This window comes from Ochotona curzoniae, unplaced genomic scaffold (genome assembly GCF_017591425.1).
Source record: "Ochotona curzoniae isolate NIBS_2020 unplaced genomic scaffold, NIBS_Ocur_1.0 scaffold_3208, whole genome shotgun sequence".
NCBI lineage: Eukaryota > Metazoa > Chordata > Mammalia > Lagomorpha > Ochotonidae > Ochotona > Ochotona curzoniae.
The window spans coordinates 31128993-31142183 of NW_024467106.1; the positions used below are offsets into that span (position 1 = coordinate 31128993).

At 53.9% G+C, this 13191-nt stretch overlaps 1 protein-coding gene across 5 annotated transcripts in view; it reads left to right on the forward strand.

Annotated features, from left to right (window-relative positions):
• TLN1 (talin 1) overlaps window positions 1–13191 on the forward strand; it is a 32315-nt gene that overhangs the window by 17826 nt on the left and 1298 nt on the right. For all 5 annotated transcript variants that reach the window (XM_040962913.1, XM_040962911.1, XM_040962912.1 and 2 more), the window contains exons 27-53: window positions 53–261; window positions 612–731; window positions 896–1093; window positions 1295–1434; window positions 1605–1698; window positions 1798–1887; window positions 2004–2126; window positions 3128–3271; window positions 3629–3790; window positions 3977–4117; window positions 4204–4385; window positions 4838–4970; window positions 5166–5267; window positions 5350–5520; window positions 5603–5752; window positions 5851–5952; window positions 6047–6166; window positions 7897–8043; window positions 8168–8334; window positions 8504–8687; window positions 8777–8902; window positions 8996–9112; window positions 11092–11277; window positions 11378–11485; window positions 11915–12020; window positions 12238–12362; window positions 12463–12588. In XM_040962913.1, the coding sequence (XP_040818847.1) occupies window positions 53–261; window positions 612–731; window positions 896–1093; window positions 1295–1434; window positions 1605–1698; window positions 1798–1887; window positions 2004–2126; window positions 3128–3271; window positions 3629–3790; window positions 3977–4117; window positions 4204–4385; window positions 4838–4970; window positions 5166–5267; window positions 5350–5520; window positions 5603–5752; window positions 5851–5952; window positions 6047–6166; window positions 7897–8043; window positions 8168–8334; window positions 8504–8687; window positions 8777–8902; window positions 8996–9112; window positions 11092–11277; window positions 11378–11485; window positions 11915–12020; window positions 12238–12362; window positions 12463–12588 (3773 nt within the window). The remainder of the gene's footprint in view (window positions 1–52; window positions 262–611; window positions 732–895; window positions 1094–1294; window positions 1435–1604; window positions 1699–1797; window positions 1888–2003; window positions 2127–3127; window positions 3272–3628; window positions 3791–3976; window positions 4118–4203; window positions 4386–4837; window positions 4971–5165; window positions 5268–5349; window positions 5521–5602; window positions 5753–5850; window positions 5953–6046; window positions 6167–7896; window positions 8044–8167; window positions 8335–8503; window positions 8688–8776; window positions 8903–8995; window positions 9113–11091; window positions 11278–11377; window positions 11486–11914; window positions 12021–12237; window positions 12363–12462; window positions 12589–13191) is intronic.

Below are 13191 nucleotides of genomic sequence, written 5' to 3' on the forward strand. Positions count from 1 at the left end.
TGACTGACAGTGAGGGTGCCTTTCCCTTCCCTGCTCTCTCCTGGTCTTCCAGGTATTGCAGCACGAGATGTAGCAGGTGGGCTGCGATCACTGGCCCAGGCCGCTAGAGGCGTAGCTGCACTGACGTCCGATCCTGCGGTGCAGGCCATCGTGCTGGACACAGCCAGCGATGTACTGGACAAGGCCAGCAGCCTGCTTGAGGAGGCCAAGAAAGCAGCTGGCCACCCAGGGGACCCTGAGAGCCAGCAACGGCTTGCACAGGTCAGGTATTGGGAGGGGCACTTTCTCTCCTCCCTAGGTCCCTTTGTAAGGCAAAGATTCTGAGTCCTGTCTGCTCTGACGGGGGCATTCTCTCAGGTCTGCTCTGAGAGCGCCTCTCCAGGGACCACCTTTTGCTTACCCCGTCTTGGTGGAAGGGTCTCAGCTGAGCCAAGGCACAAGCCCAGCAACCCCCCCCCCCCCGCCCCGATTGAGGGCCTCTAATCACCATCACTTTGTCCTGGACCTCAGCCTCTTTCCTATGCAGAGGCCCCAGAGCCAGGTGTTCCCTGTGTTGCCTGGGGAAAGAGGGCTCTTCTCCCTTGGCAACCTTGTGTCCTTTCCTATCCCAGGTGGCTAAAGCAGTGACCCAGGCACTGAACCGCTGTGTCAGCTGCCTGCCCGGCCAGCGAGATGTGGATAATGCCCTGAGAGTAGTTGGAGATGCCAGCAAACGACTTCTGAGTGACTCGGTAGGAGTCCCACTTTCCTACCTATATACTTCTCCATTGACCTTGACCTCCAGATGTATCTTCTCTTTACCCTTGGGTTACGTGTCTACCCTGGCAGCCCCCTTTCCCACTCTGCCTCATGCCATCCCTCGTTCTGTCTGCTGACTTGTTCTGTAACCCTGCAGCTTCCTCCCAGCACCGGGACGTTTCAGGAAGCTCAGAGTCGGTTGAACGAAGCTGCAGCTGGGCTGAATCAGGCAGCCACGGAGCTGGTGCAGGCCTCCCGGGGAACCCCTCAGGATCTGGCTCGAGCCTCAGGTCGATTTGGACAGGACTTCAGCACCTTCCTGGAAGCTGGTGTGGAGATGGCAGGGCAGGCTCAGGTACGAAGAGGCGAAGGGTCCGCTCACATGATCTCTAGCAATGGTCAGTTAGGTGGCACTTGGGTGACCAAACTCCTGACCTGTCACAGCTCCTTCCCAACTCCCCAATCTCACCCCAGTATCCAGCAGTGGTTTAGTGTCTGGGAGAGAAGATTGCCTTCAGGAATAGGTAAGAGAATTGTTGACTTTTCACCTCCGTAGAGCCCAGAAGACCAGGCCCAGGTCGTATCCAACTTGAAGGGCATCTCCATGTCTTCAAGCAAACTTCTCCTTGCTGCCAAGGCGCTGTCCACAGATCCGGCTGCCCCTAACCTCAAGAGTCAGCTGGCTGCGGCTGCCAGGTAAGGAGGAGCTGGCAATCCCCACCCTGGGGTGTGCACGAGAGACTGGGTTAGAAGCATTCCAGCTGAGGAACAGTGGAAGCAGAACAGACAGCTAAAGACCCCTCTGTGTCTGTAGAACCCAGGTGGGGGATCTGTTCACTTCCTCCCTCTCCTCACTGTCCTTTCAGGGCGGTGACTGACAGCATCAACCAGCTCATCACCATGTGCACGCAGCAGGCACCTGGCCAGAAGGAGTGTGACAATGCCCTGCGGGAGTTGGAGGTGGGCACTGGGCAGACCGGGCAGGGCAGAGATTGAGGGTGTTCTGCACGGGGGGCTGATGGAGGCAGTCTGGATCTCACTGCTCCCTTCCCTGCACAGACTGTCCGGGAGCTCCTGGAGAACCCAGTGCAGCCCATCAATGACATGTCCTACTTTGGCTGCCTGGACAGTGTGATGGAGAACTCAAAGGTGAGTGTAGCCAGGGACCTGGGAGGGCAGGACAAGATAAGGGAACTGATCCACTGTGCTGCTCCGTCATGCTGCACCAGGGATGCAGTCTGACACTCCTGACTTCTCTTCCTTAGGTGCTGGGGGAAGCCATGACTGGCATCTCCCAAAACGCCAAGAATGGGAACCTGCCAGAGTTTGGAGAGGCCATTGCCACAGCCTCCAAGGCGCTCTGTGGCTTCACCGAGGCAGCCGCACAGGTTACCCCCTGAGATGGGCCCTGGGGATCCCCCTGTTTTCCTCCTGGCCTTCAGCACTTGGGTTGATAGTCACATGATTCAGGTTCACCTGTAGGAAACTGTGGTTTCCTCCTTCAAGTGCAGATGTGTCAGAATATTGACCACTAACACTTCTGACCCCTGTAACCCCAAGCTGCGGTGCTCTGGCTGCAGTTACACTGCCCAACTGTGAGGCCTCTGCTAATCCTGACTGTCTCAATGTCTGCTAATTAGCATATGCCAATCATTTTTCCCATATACTTTTTACTTTAGTGGCATACTACCAATGTCAAAATTTCCACTTTCTTGAGTCACCACTTGTCCTCTTTTTTCTCCATTATCAAGTTGAAAATCCCTGTTGACTCTTCCAGGGCACAGTGTGGGAATCCTTAAAACATGTCGCCCTCAGCTCTCACACTTGCCTTTGCCCTTTTGCCTTGGGTGCTCTGCACAGCAAGGAGCCACCTTTCTGATACCTGAGCTTGCTCTGCCCTCTTGGAGTATGTTTTGGGTTTTTCTTTTCCCAGTTGTTTCTGGGAAAGCCTAAGGAGGGAAAAGCAAGGCTGCTGGGTGGGCCTGCCTGTGTTCTCGGGCACGCAGACGGGCCTTTGACCACCCTTATTCCCAGCCCCTTCCCCTTTGCAAATCCCTGACACTCCATCCATGGTAATTAGCCCACCAGCGTTCAAGGCAAGTTGTAGCTTTTATCCCAAGACTCAGCATGCACACAGACCTCTAAATACAAGTTTGATAAAACCCTAGCTAAGTAATTTTCCTTGTCTTGTCTTTTTAAATCTTATGCAATGCTTGAACTTGCTTATCAGACAGGAGGGTTTTTTCTTTTTCCAAGTATAACTGTGTACATACACCTCCAGTCACATGGGACCCTGGAAGATAACCCTGTTCTCCTTCTCCCCGCAGTTACTATCATTTCCCACCTGTGACTCCTGGTCCTCAACCCCCACCCCTGCTTGTCTCCCCAGGCTGCGTATCTGGTCGGCGTCTCTGATCCCAATAGCCAAGCTGGCCAGCAGGGCCTTGTGGAACCCACACAGTTTGCCCGTGCGAACCAGGCAATTCAGATGGCCTGTCAGAGTCTGGGAGAGCCTGGCTGTACCCAGGCCCAGGTAACTCAAGGGGACAGCTGGCAAGGCCAGTCAGGGAAAGGGTGGGTCAGACCCTGTGGGGAAAGAGGGAGAAGAGGGTACATGTGGGGACAGAAAGGGCAGAAACCCAACCCCAGCCTTCCTCTTAGATAGTTGTCAGATGTCCCTGAACTGCCCTCCCACTGTCCTGTTTCGATTTCTTGAGGCGTATGTCCATCACTTAGCTCCCCACGCCCTGCCGTGCCCACCCCCCCCCCAGGTCCTTTAGCTCCCAGGTCAAGGCTGTTTTCCCTGTTGCGACTCCCCCAACCTGGCTCTTCCCTGGGGACATGTACTTTTTGTCCTTGTAACAGCCCTTCCACTGCTCTGTCTCCTCAGGTGCTCTCTGCGGCGACCATTGTGGCCAAGCACACCTCAGCACTGTGTAACAGCTGCCGCTTGGCTTCCGCCCGGACCGCCAACCCCACCGCCAAGCGTCAGTTTGTCCAGTCAGCCAAGGAAGTGGCCAACAGCACAGCCAATCTCGTCAAGACCATCAAGGTCATGGTGGTTTGGATTTCCAGCACTTCCCTGAGCTGTGCCATCTTTTCTGAGGCCTTCGGCCCGCTCCCACCTGCCATCTTTCCTACCCAGCCTCTTCCCACATCCCCAGAGCCCTGGAGGGAGGCCTGGGCCCCATGTCCTGTGCCCCCAGGCTGAGTCTGCAGGCCTCTCTGTTGCTTCCAGGCTCTGGATGGGGCCTTCACCGAAGAGAACCGTGCCCAGTGCCGAGCGGCCACGGCACCTCTGCTAGAGGCTGTGGACAATCTCAGCGCCTTTGCCTCCAACCCAGAGTTCTCCAGCATTCCCGCCCAGATCAGCCCTGAGGTGAGCGCCGCAGCTGAGGGGCCTCAGTTCTACCTGCTCCCCCAGTGGGGTCTCGAGACTTACCTCCCTGCCTCTCCTCTCCCCAGGGCCGGGCTGCCATGGAGCCTATCGTGATCTCTGCGAAGACAATGTTGGAGAGCGCCGGGGGCCTGATCCAGACGGCAAGGGCCCTGGCAGTCAATCCCCGGGACCCCCCGCGCTGGTCTGTGCTGGCCGGCCACTCTCGCACCGTCTCGGACTCCATCAAGAAGCTTATTACCAGCATGAGGTACTGCAGGAGGGAATGTGGTATGGCTGCTTGCATTCACTGTGACACTCAGGTGAGACAGGATAGAGACACTTGATGTTCAAGATTTGGGGGAGAGAGCTGTGTTGTGGTATAGCAAGTTAGGCTGCCATTCGCAATGTTGACCTCCTATATTAGAGTGCTGGCTAGAGTCCCAGCTGCTCCACTTCTGATCTAGCTCTCTACCACTGTACTTGAGAATGTAACAGAAGATGGCCCGAGTACTCAGACCCTTGCCATCCACATGGGAGACTGCAAAAAAATAACTCTTTCTGTCTATCTCTCTATTACTCTGCCTTTCAAACAAGTAAATCTTGAAGGAAGAAGGGGAAAGAGGGAGGAAGGAAGACAGATGTGGGGAAGACGGGGAGTTTAGGTGGGCTTTGTTTGGGGTTGGGATGAGGTTCCTGGTTAGAACCTAGCTGTGTCTGCAGGGACAAGGCCCCAGGGCAGCTGGAGTGCGAGACAGCCATTGCAGCCCTGAACAGCTGTCTGCGGGACCTGGACCAGGCTTCACTTGCTGCAGTCAGCCAGCAGCTCGCTCCTCGGGAAGGAATCTCTCAGGAGGTGAGGGCAGAGGCTGTGCTGACAAGGTTGGTGCTAGACCCGCAGGGGCTCGGGCAATGAGCTTCACAGAAATGTTGGCTGGAATGTGGCAGCAGTGGGTGGGGGAGGTAGTTTAGCATGGAAGGAAGAGGCGGGTCTGCACACTGAGGGTCCTGTTGCACATCACACATGGAGCTAATGTCCATTCCTCTTCAGGCCTTGCACACTCAGATGCTCACAGCAGTGCAGGAGATCTCCCATCTCATCGAGCCGCTGGCTAGTGCTGCCCGGGCGGAGGCCTCCCAGCTGGGACACAAGGTACTCCAGTAGGCAGACTGGGGAGTCCTGGGGGCTAGAATGAGAGAACAGTATATGACCTACTTCCACCCTCTTTCCTCAGGTATCCCAGATGGCACAGTACTTTGAGCCACTCACCTTGGCTGCAGTGGGCGCTGCCTCCAAGACCCTGAGCCACCCTCAGCAGATGGCACTCCTGGACCAAACCAAAACACTGGCTGAATCTGCCCTGCAGTTACTGTACACAGCTAAGGAGGCTGGTGGAAACCCCAAGGTAATGAGGGTAGGAGGGAGCGAAGACACCAAACAGACCCGGCAGAGCCCTTTCCCCTCACTCCCCCTGTCCCTCCCCGCAGCAAGCTGCTCACACCCAGGAGGCCCTGGAAGAGGCTGTGCAGATGATGACGGAGGCTGTGGAAGACCTGACCACAACCCTCAATGAGGCAGCTAGTGCTGCTGGGGTCGTTGGCTGCATGGTGGACTCCATCACTCAGGCCATCAACCAGGTTAGAGGCTTTGGGTGACTGTGGATCCCAAGAGTGCCTCAAGTTGGAGCCCCAGCACGCTGGCAGAGATGCTGACAGCCTTCCTCTTCCCCTCTCAGCTAGATGAAGGACCAATGGGCGAGCCAGAAGGGTCCTTTGTGGATTACCAGACAACCATGGTGCGGACGGCCAAGGCCATTGCTGTCACTGTCCAGGAGATGGTGAGCTTGGGAGGTTCTGAGAGGACTGACTGGGGAGAGCTGCAAACTGTAAACTCTGGACATCATGTCATGTCACTTCTCCTGTCGTCACCAGGTAACCAAGTCCAACACCAGCCCTGAGGAACTGGGCCCCCTGGCCAACCAGCTGACCAGTGATTACGGCCGCCTGGCCTCAGAGGCTAAGCCTGCAGCCGTGGCTGCCGAGAGTGAAGAGGTGAGTGCGGAGGCAGTTGCAACCTTGCCTCGTCACTCACAGGAAATGCCATCCCGGCAGCCCCAGGCTGTGCCATCTTGCCGCTCCTATAGTCTTCCAGAGGGAGGGGAACACCCTTCGGGGCTGCTCCGGTAAAGAGTGGTCAGGGCTCTGTGTGGGCACAGGTAGTTGCAGGCTTCGGTGACTCCGGGGGAAAGCTTAGGCTCTGGAGACTTGCCAGGCTTGCCTTTCCTGCCTCCGCCCACGTTGGCCAGGGCGTGCAGCTGCTCCACAGGCCACAGGTCTTTGTTCCCTTCTTGTTCCTTCCGGGTTGCAGCCCGTGAAACTTATTCCTGCTCTAAGCTCCTGGCTTTCCAAGAAAGTAAGTAACTGGATCATAGCAAGGCACCTCTAATCCCCCACCCTTGCAGGGCCAAGCTGTAAGCCGCAGCCTCTGATGCGTACGCCCTCGCCCCGCTCCACTGAATACAGTCCTTGCCAGTTGGTGCTGACAGGCCATTATTTTCCATGTGTAGGAGGTGACCTCTTCCCTAAAGGATGTGAAGCCAGAGAGTCTGTGCTGGCAGCTCTGTCTCCCAGTTCCAGGAGTCTGTGATACACGTTTCTTCCTTTCTTTCTGTGCTTTTTAAAAAAATATTTATTTTCATTGGAAAGACAGATTAACAGGGTGAAGAAGATACAGAGAGAAAGATATTCATCCACTGGTTCACTCCCCAAATAGGTGCAACAGCTGGAGCTAAGCTGACCTGGAGCCAGTAGCCAGGGGCTTCTTCTCCAGGTCTCCGTGCAGGTGCAGGGTCCCAAGGCTTTGGGTCGTCTTTGACTGCTTTCCCAGGCCACAAGCAGGGAGCTGGAGGGGAAATGGAGTGGCTGGGATACAAACTGGTGTCCACATGGGACCCTGGCATGTGCAAGACAAGGGTTTAGCTGCTGAGCTATCGTGCTGGGCCCATACTTTAAAAATTTTTTTTTTTCTTTTGGGAGGCCCAGCGCAGTAAGCCTAGCAGCTAAAGTCCTCACCTTAAACACACTGGGATCCCAAATGGGTGCTGGTTCTAATCCTGACAGCCCTGCTTCCCATCCAGATCCCTGCTTGTGATCTGGGAAAGCAGTCAAGGACAGCCCAGTGCCTTGGGACCTTGCACCTCCATGGGAGACCCGGAAGATGCTCCTGGCTCCTGGCTTTGGATCAGCTCAGCTTCGGCCATTGTGGCCACTTGGGGAGTGAATCAACAGATGGAAGGTCTTCCTCTCTGTCTCTCTTTGTATTTCTGCCTTTTCAATAAAAATAAATAAATAAAATCTTAAAAAGTTTTTTTCTTTTTTTAAGAGAATTTTTAAAAGATTTATTTGTTTATTTGAAAGGCAGAATTACAGAGAGAGAAAGGGAAAGACACAGAAAGATCTTCTATTCTCTGGCTCACTCCTCAAATGGCCACAACCTAGGGCTGAGCCAGACTGAAGCCAGGAGCCAGAAGCTTCTGAGTCTCACATGTGGATACAGGTTCCATAGCCTGCTGCTTTCCCAGGCACATAAGCTGGGAGCTGGATTGGAATTGGAGAGCATGGACCCGAACTGGCACCCATTTGGAATGCCACCGCTGCCAGCAGTAGTTTTACCTGAAATGCCACAACACCAGCCCCATGTTTTTTCCTGCATCCTTAGTGACTCCTCCAACCACAGCAGAGATGCCCCAAGAGCCTCTTGTAAACTCTATCTGTCTTTTCAGATAGGGGCCCACATCAAGCACCGGGTGCAGGAGTTGGGCCATGGCTGTGCTGCTCTGGTCACCAAGGCAGGTGCCCTTCAGTGCAGCCCCAGTGATGCCTACACCAAGAAGGAGCTCATCGAGTGTGCCCGGAGAGTCTCCGAAAAGGTGACAGAGCTTGTCTGTGCATACTGGGAGCTGCTCCCCAGTCCCAGGCACCTGTCCCTCCTTCCTTCATATGGGTAGGGGTGACCCTTCCCTTCCACATACCATGTGACTTTTCCTCCCCCAGGTCTCTCACGTCCTCGCTGCCCTCCAGGCTGGGAACCGTGGCACCCAGGCCTGCATCACGGCAGCCAGTGCCGTGTCTGGCATCATCGCCGACCTCGACACCACCATCATGTTTGCCACAGCCGGCACACTCAATCGTGAGGGCGCCGAAACTTTCGCCGACCACAGGTGAGGAGAGAAGCTGACCCAAGGGAAGGAAGCAGGCAAGCTGGGGTGTGTGGCTTGAACAGGGCAGTGTGTCATGAGTTTACTTAGAGCAAACCTGGCTCGGGAACACTGGACAAGCTGGAGGGCAAAGGGCAGATGGGAACAGAGCTGACACGCTGGACCCCCTCAGGGAGGGCATCCTGAAGACTGCCAAGGTGCTGGTGGAAGACACCAAGGTGCTGGTGCAGAATGCCGCCGGAAGCCAGGAGAAGTTGGCCCAAGCTGCCCAGTCCTCTGTGGCCACCATCACCCGTCTTGCAGATGTTGTCAAGCTGGGTGCAGCCAGCCTGGGGGCCGAGGACCCCGAGACCCAGGTATGCACCTGCCACTGCTAATTCTGGCCAGAATTCCTTCCTGTTCCCTTCTTCCTCACTCAGACCAGAGGCGCCTCTCTTCCTTCCAGGTGGTGCTGATCAACGCAGTCAAAGACGTGGCCAAGGCCTTGGGAGACCTCATCAGTGCAACCAAGGCTGCAGCTGGCAAGGTTGGGGATGACCCTGCTGTGTGGCAGCTCAAGAACTCTGCCAAGGTTGGTGGAAATGGGAGCAACGACATGAGAGGGCAGGGCTAATGCATACTCCCCTGGTCTTTAAAATGACCCCCATTCCTCTGACGCCCACAGGTGATGGTGACCAACGTAACATCCTTGCTCAAGACAGTGAAAGCTGTGGAAGATGAGGCCACCAAAGGCACACGTGCCCTGGAGGCCACCACAGAGCACATACGGCAAGAGCTGGCGGTGAGCTGGATTCTGGAGCCTAGTCCTTCCCAGGACTGTGCTAGATTGTGAGCCTGTACTTTGCGCATGTTCACAGGCACACATTCTGCTCTTGCATGGCCAGCCTCTTGAGTGAACCACAGCCTCATCCTCCCCTACGCCATTTTACTCCCCAGCATTGAACAGCTGTCTTCTTTCACCACGATCTTCCCATTTTCTTCAGGCACCAGTGATCTCTTAGTTGCTAATGCAATGGCCTCTTCTAGGCCAAAATGCAGAGGCCTTTTCAGAATTGCATAAATAGAGCTTTCTGTTCTCTGCTCTGGCAAGTTGCATGGTTGACATCACTGAGATGTTAGCTGTCCAGTTCTGAGTTTAGTTCTTTTCAGTTGCCTGGTTGACATAACACCTCCGTGCAGTGCCTCCACACCTGCTGGCTCTTCCAGGGTGCTACTTCCTGTGAATAGTGGGCATAACCTGGTCATGAAGAGGCCACCTCAGTCATCTTGCCGTCATGTTCTCATTTCCCATAGCCAGACCACTGCAGAGCTTTTCTGCTCCCTTTCTTTCCCTCTTCCCTAGTTAGCCCTCCAGTTCAGACTTTCAATAACTCCTGCCCTCTGGCTACTATACCAGTTTCCTGTTTGCTCGCTGCTCTGCCTCGACCTCTGTCCTCTCTCCTACCTGTCGGATTACTAAATTACGACATCTACTTGGACACGTCCAAGGTGGACATGAGCTTTCTGCCTCCCAAACCTAAGGAGCTTTCCTGAGTTTTCCCATCTCAGTAAATGGCATTTCCTAGGAACTTAGCTCCTAAGGCCAGAAACCCAGATTTAACACTTTCTAGCTTATTATTATTTTATTAAATATATTTTAATAGCAGTAACGGATAGAACAGAGAGCTTCCCTATGCTGGTTCATTCCCAGATGCTCATAGCAGCCAAGGCTGAGCCAGACTGCAGCCAGGTACCCAGAACCCAAGGTAGCTTGTCAGCATGGGCAGCAGAAATCCAGTTGCTCGAGCCATTTGCATTGCCTCCCCAGGTCTGCATCAGCAGACTGAAGTCAGGAGCCAGCGCTGAGGGTTAGACCTGGTGCTCTGACAGAGGACACAGGCCTGCTAACCAGATTGTTAGCCACCTAGCTAAAATCCACCTGCTCTTAGCCAATCCCTAATGAACGTTGATTGAACAAATAGATGAAAACATTTATATGACTTTTGCATGTTGTGTAAAATTCCAGACCCATTGGTCTGATATTTAAAATCTTGATGATCTTTTCTCAATCATTCTTATATTCTAGAGCATTCTTTAATTCCTTCTCATTTGACAGTCTTGGTTATTCATGCCGTACCACTTAACTACAACATCCTGCTTGTTACCTGTATCTTTCTCTCTCTCTCTCTCTCTCTCTCTCTCTCTCTCTCTCTCTTAAGATTTATTTATTTGAAAGAGTTACAGATAAAGAGAGCAGGTGAGATCTTTGATCTGCTGCTTCACTCCCTAGTGGCCACAGTGGCTGGGGCTGAGCCAGTCCAAAATCAGGAGCCTGGAGCTCCATCCAGATCTCATGTGAGTAGCAGTAGCTCAAAAACTTGGTCAATTCTCTGCTGCTTTCCCAGGTGTATTAATATTATTGGAAAGCTGGATTGAAAGAAGAAAAGCCAGGACTAAAAACCGACACTCATGGGATACCGACATGGCAGATAGCAGGTTTACCCACTATATCACAGTGCCAGCCCCCCAGTGTTAGCTCTGAAGACCCTCCTCATTATGGCCCCACCCCTTCAAGGTTTCTATTTTAGGAGTAGAAACCCAGCCAAAACTGCTTCAATTTCAGAAAAACAAAACAAGCTATTGGAATCACTTGGGTCAGAAAGGACGAGCAGCTACTTTCCGTTACACTAGCTGTGATGTGTGGCTTGCTGAGTGAACACGGGACAGGTATGAAGTACCACGTTGTCTTCCACATTCAGGCTTCTTGTTCTGCCCCTACAGGTTTTCTGTTCCCCAGAACCACCTGCCAAGACTTCCACCCCAGAAGATTTTATCCGAATGACCAAGGGCATCACCATGGCAACAGCCAAGGCTGTTGCTGCCGGCAATTCCTGCCGCCAGGAAGATGTCATCGCCACAGCCAACCTGAGTCGTCGTGCTATTGCAGATATGCTGAGGGCTTGCAAGGTAGGGGTGCTGACAGTGTGGCACCCCAGAGCACAGGGTGGTGGGAGAGAAGCTGCCAGGCTTTGGGACTCTGAAGCTAACCTTCCACTCTGCGGGACAGGAAGCAGCTTTCCACCCAGAGGTGGCCCCTGACGTGCGGCTACGAGCCCTGCGCTACGGACGGGAGTGTGCCAACGGCTACCTGGAGCTGCTGGACCACGTCCTGCTGGTAAGGGAGGGCACTGTTTGCTCTGGCCCCAGACCCTCTCCCTGCAAACCCCCTTGTTGCTCACTTGCCCCACTAGCTGATTTTCGAAATCTTTTCCCATTTTCAAGTCTCTCTCTGGGACCCCACCATTTACACCATCTTCGGTGCTCCCACTCACCTCTTCCTCCTGTTCTCTTGTCTCCCCTCTCTCCATCTGAGCTCCCCCTTCTCCATTTTCGTCATCTCTTCTTTCTTCTCACTTCATCCTCCTCCATGCTGCTTGTCAGCCGGTGAGTGCCAGAGCCCATCTCCAACATGCAGGCAGTAGGCCAGATGGAGTGTGCACAGCATGGTGTTGGTGTGCTGTGGGGCTGGGGCTGGGTGTATGGGTGCCCTGCTACAGAGACTAGGGCCAAACCTGAGATCAGATGCTCTGTGCCCCCTGCCCAGACGCTACAGAAGCCAAGTCCAGAACTGAAGCAACAGCTGACAGGACACTCGAAGCGCGTGGCTGCTTCTGTCACTGAGCTCATCCAGGCTGCAGAGGCCATGAAGGGTGAGGGCCGGCTAGGGGCTGGGAGGGCAGGGTGAGGGAAGCTGCTCTCACAGGGCCAGTCCTGCTTCCTGGCAAAATGCCTCTGGGCTGACCTCAGCTGCAGGCCTCCCCCCACCTCCACCCCAGTCAGGGACTGGGCCTGTAGACACTGCCCAGTGCTCCCAGTCAGAACCTCTTGCTCTGCCTGTCTCTCCCACTTCTCACCTCATTGCACCAGGAACAGAATGGGTGGACCCAGAGGATCCCACAGTCATTGCTGAGAATGAGCTCCTGGGAGCTGCAGCTGCCATTGAGGCTGCAGCCAAGAAGCTAGAGCAGCTGAAGCCGCGAGCCAAGCCCAAGGTCAGCCCTGCTGCCCCCGCCACGCTCACTGTGGCAGAATGTCCCCTGCAGCGCCCTCTGCTTTTGCATCTCTCCCTCAGCAGCTGTCCCTTCCCTGTAGGAGGCAGACGAGTCCCTCAACTTTGAGGAGCAGATACTAGAAGCTGCCAAGTCCATTGCCGCGGCCACCAGCGCACTGGTGAAGGCTGCTTCTGCTGCCCAGAGGGAACTGGTGGCCCAGGGCAAGGTAAGGCTTCAGTACTTGGGAGGATTGGGGCAGGGCAGGCACCTCCCTCTCCCCACCTGCTGCAGCCCTAGCCAAGAAGTTTGCTTGCTCTTTTTTTTTTTTTTTTTCAATTTTTCTACCTTTTTTTTTCTCCCACAGTATATTCTTAGAAGCAAAAACATTCTCCCATTTCCTCCTTTACTATTTTTCCAAGGTTATTACAATAGTGTATTTATGCACCACACAGCACAAGTTTAACTTTTCAGTATTTAAAGGCATCATGACATAGCAAGTAGAGGAAGGAGAGAAAAGAAAAAAATAAGATTACATAAAATCAAAGTATACTAAAATGAAAATGGAAATCCTGCCCTGTATACAGCAGCTAATTCCCAGAATGCTGATCTCACTCACAGAGATCACGTGCTTTGGTTGTCACAGAACAGGAAGAACATATGATATTTGTCTTTTAGGGACTGGCTTATTTCACTAAGCGTTACGGTTTCCAGCAGGGTCCATTTTGTTGCAAATGGTAACATTTCATTGGTTTTTATTCTGAGTGATATTCCATGGTATGGGTATACCGTGTTTTCTTTGTCCTTGAAGCAAGGTCAGCAGAGGGCTAAG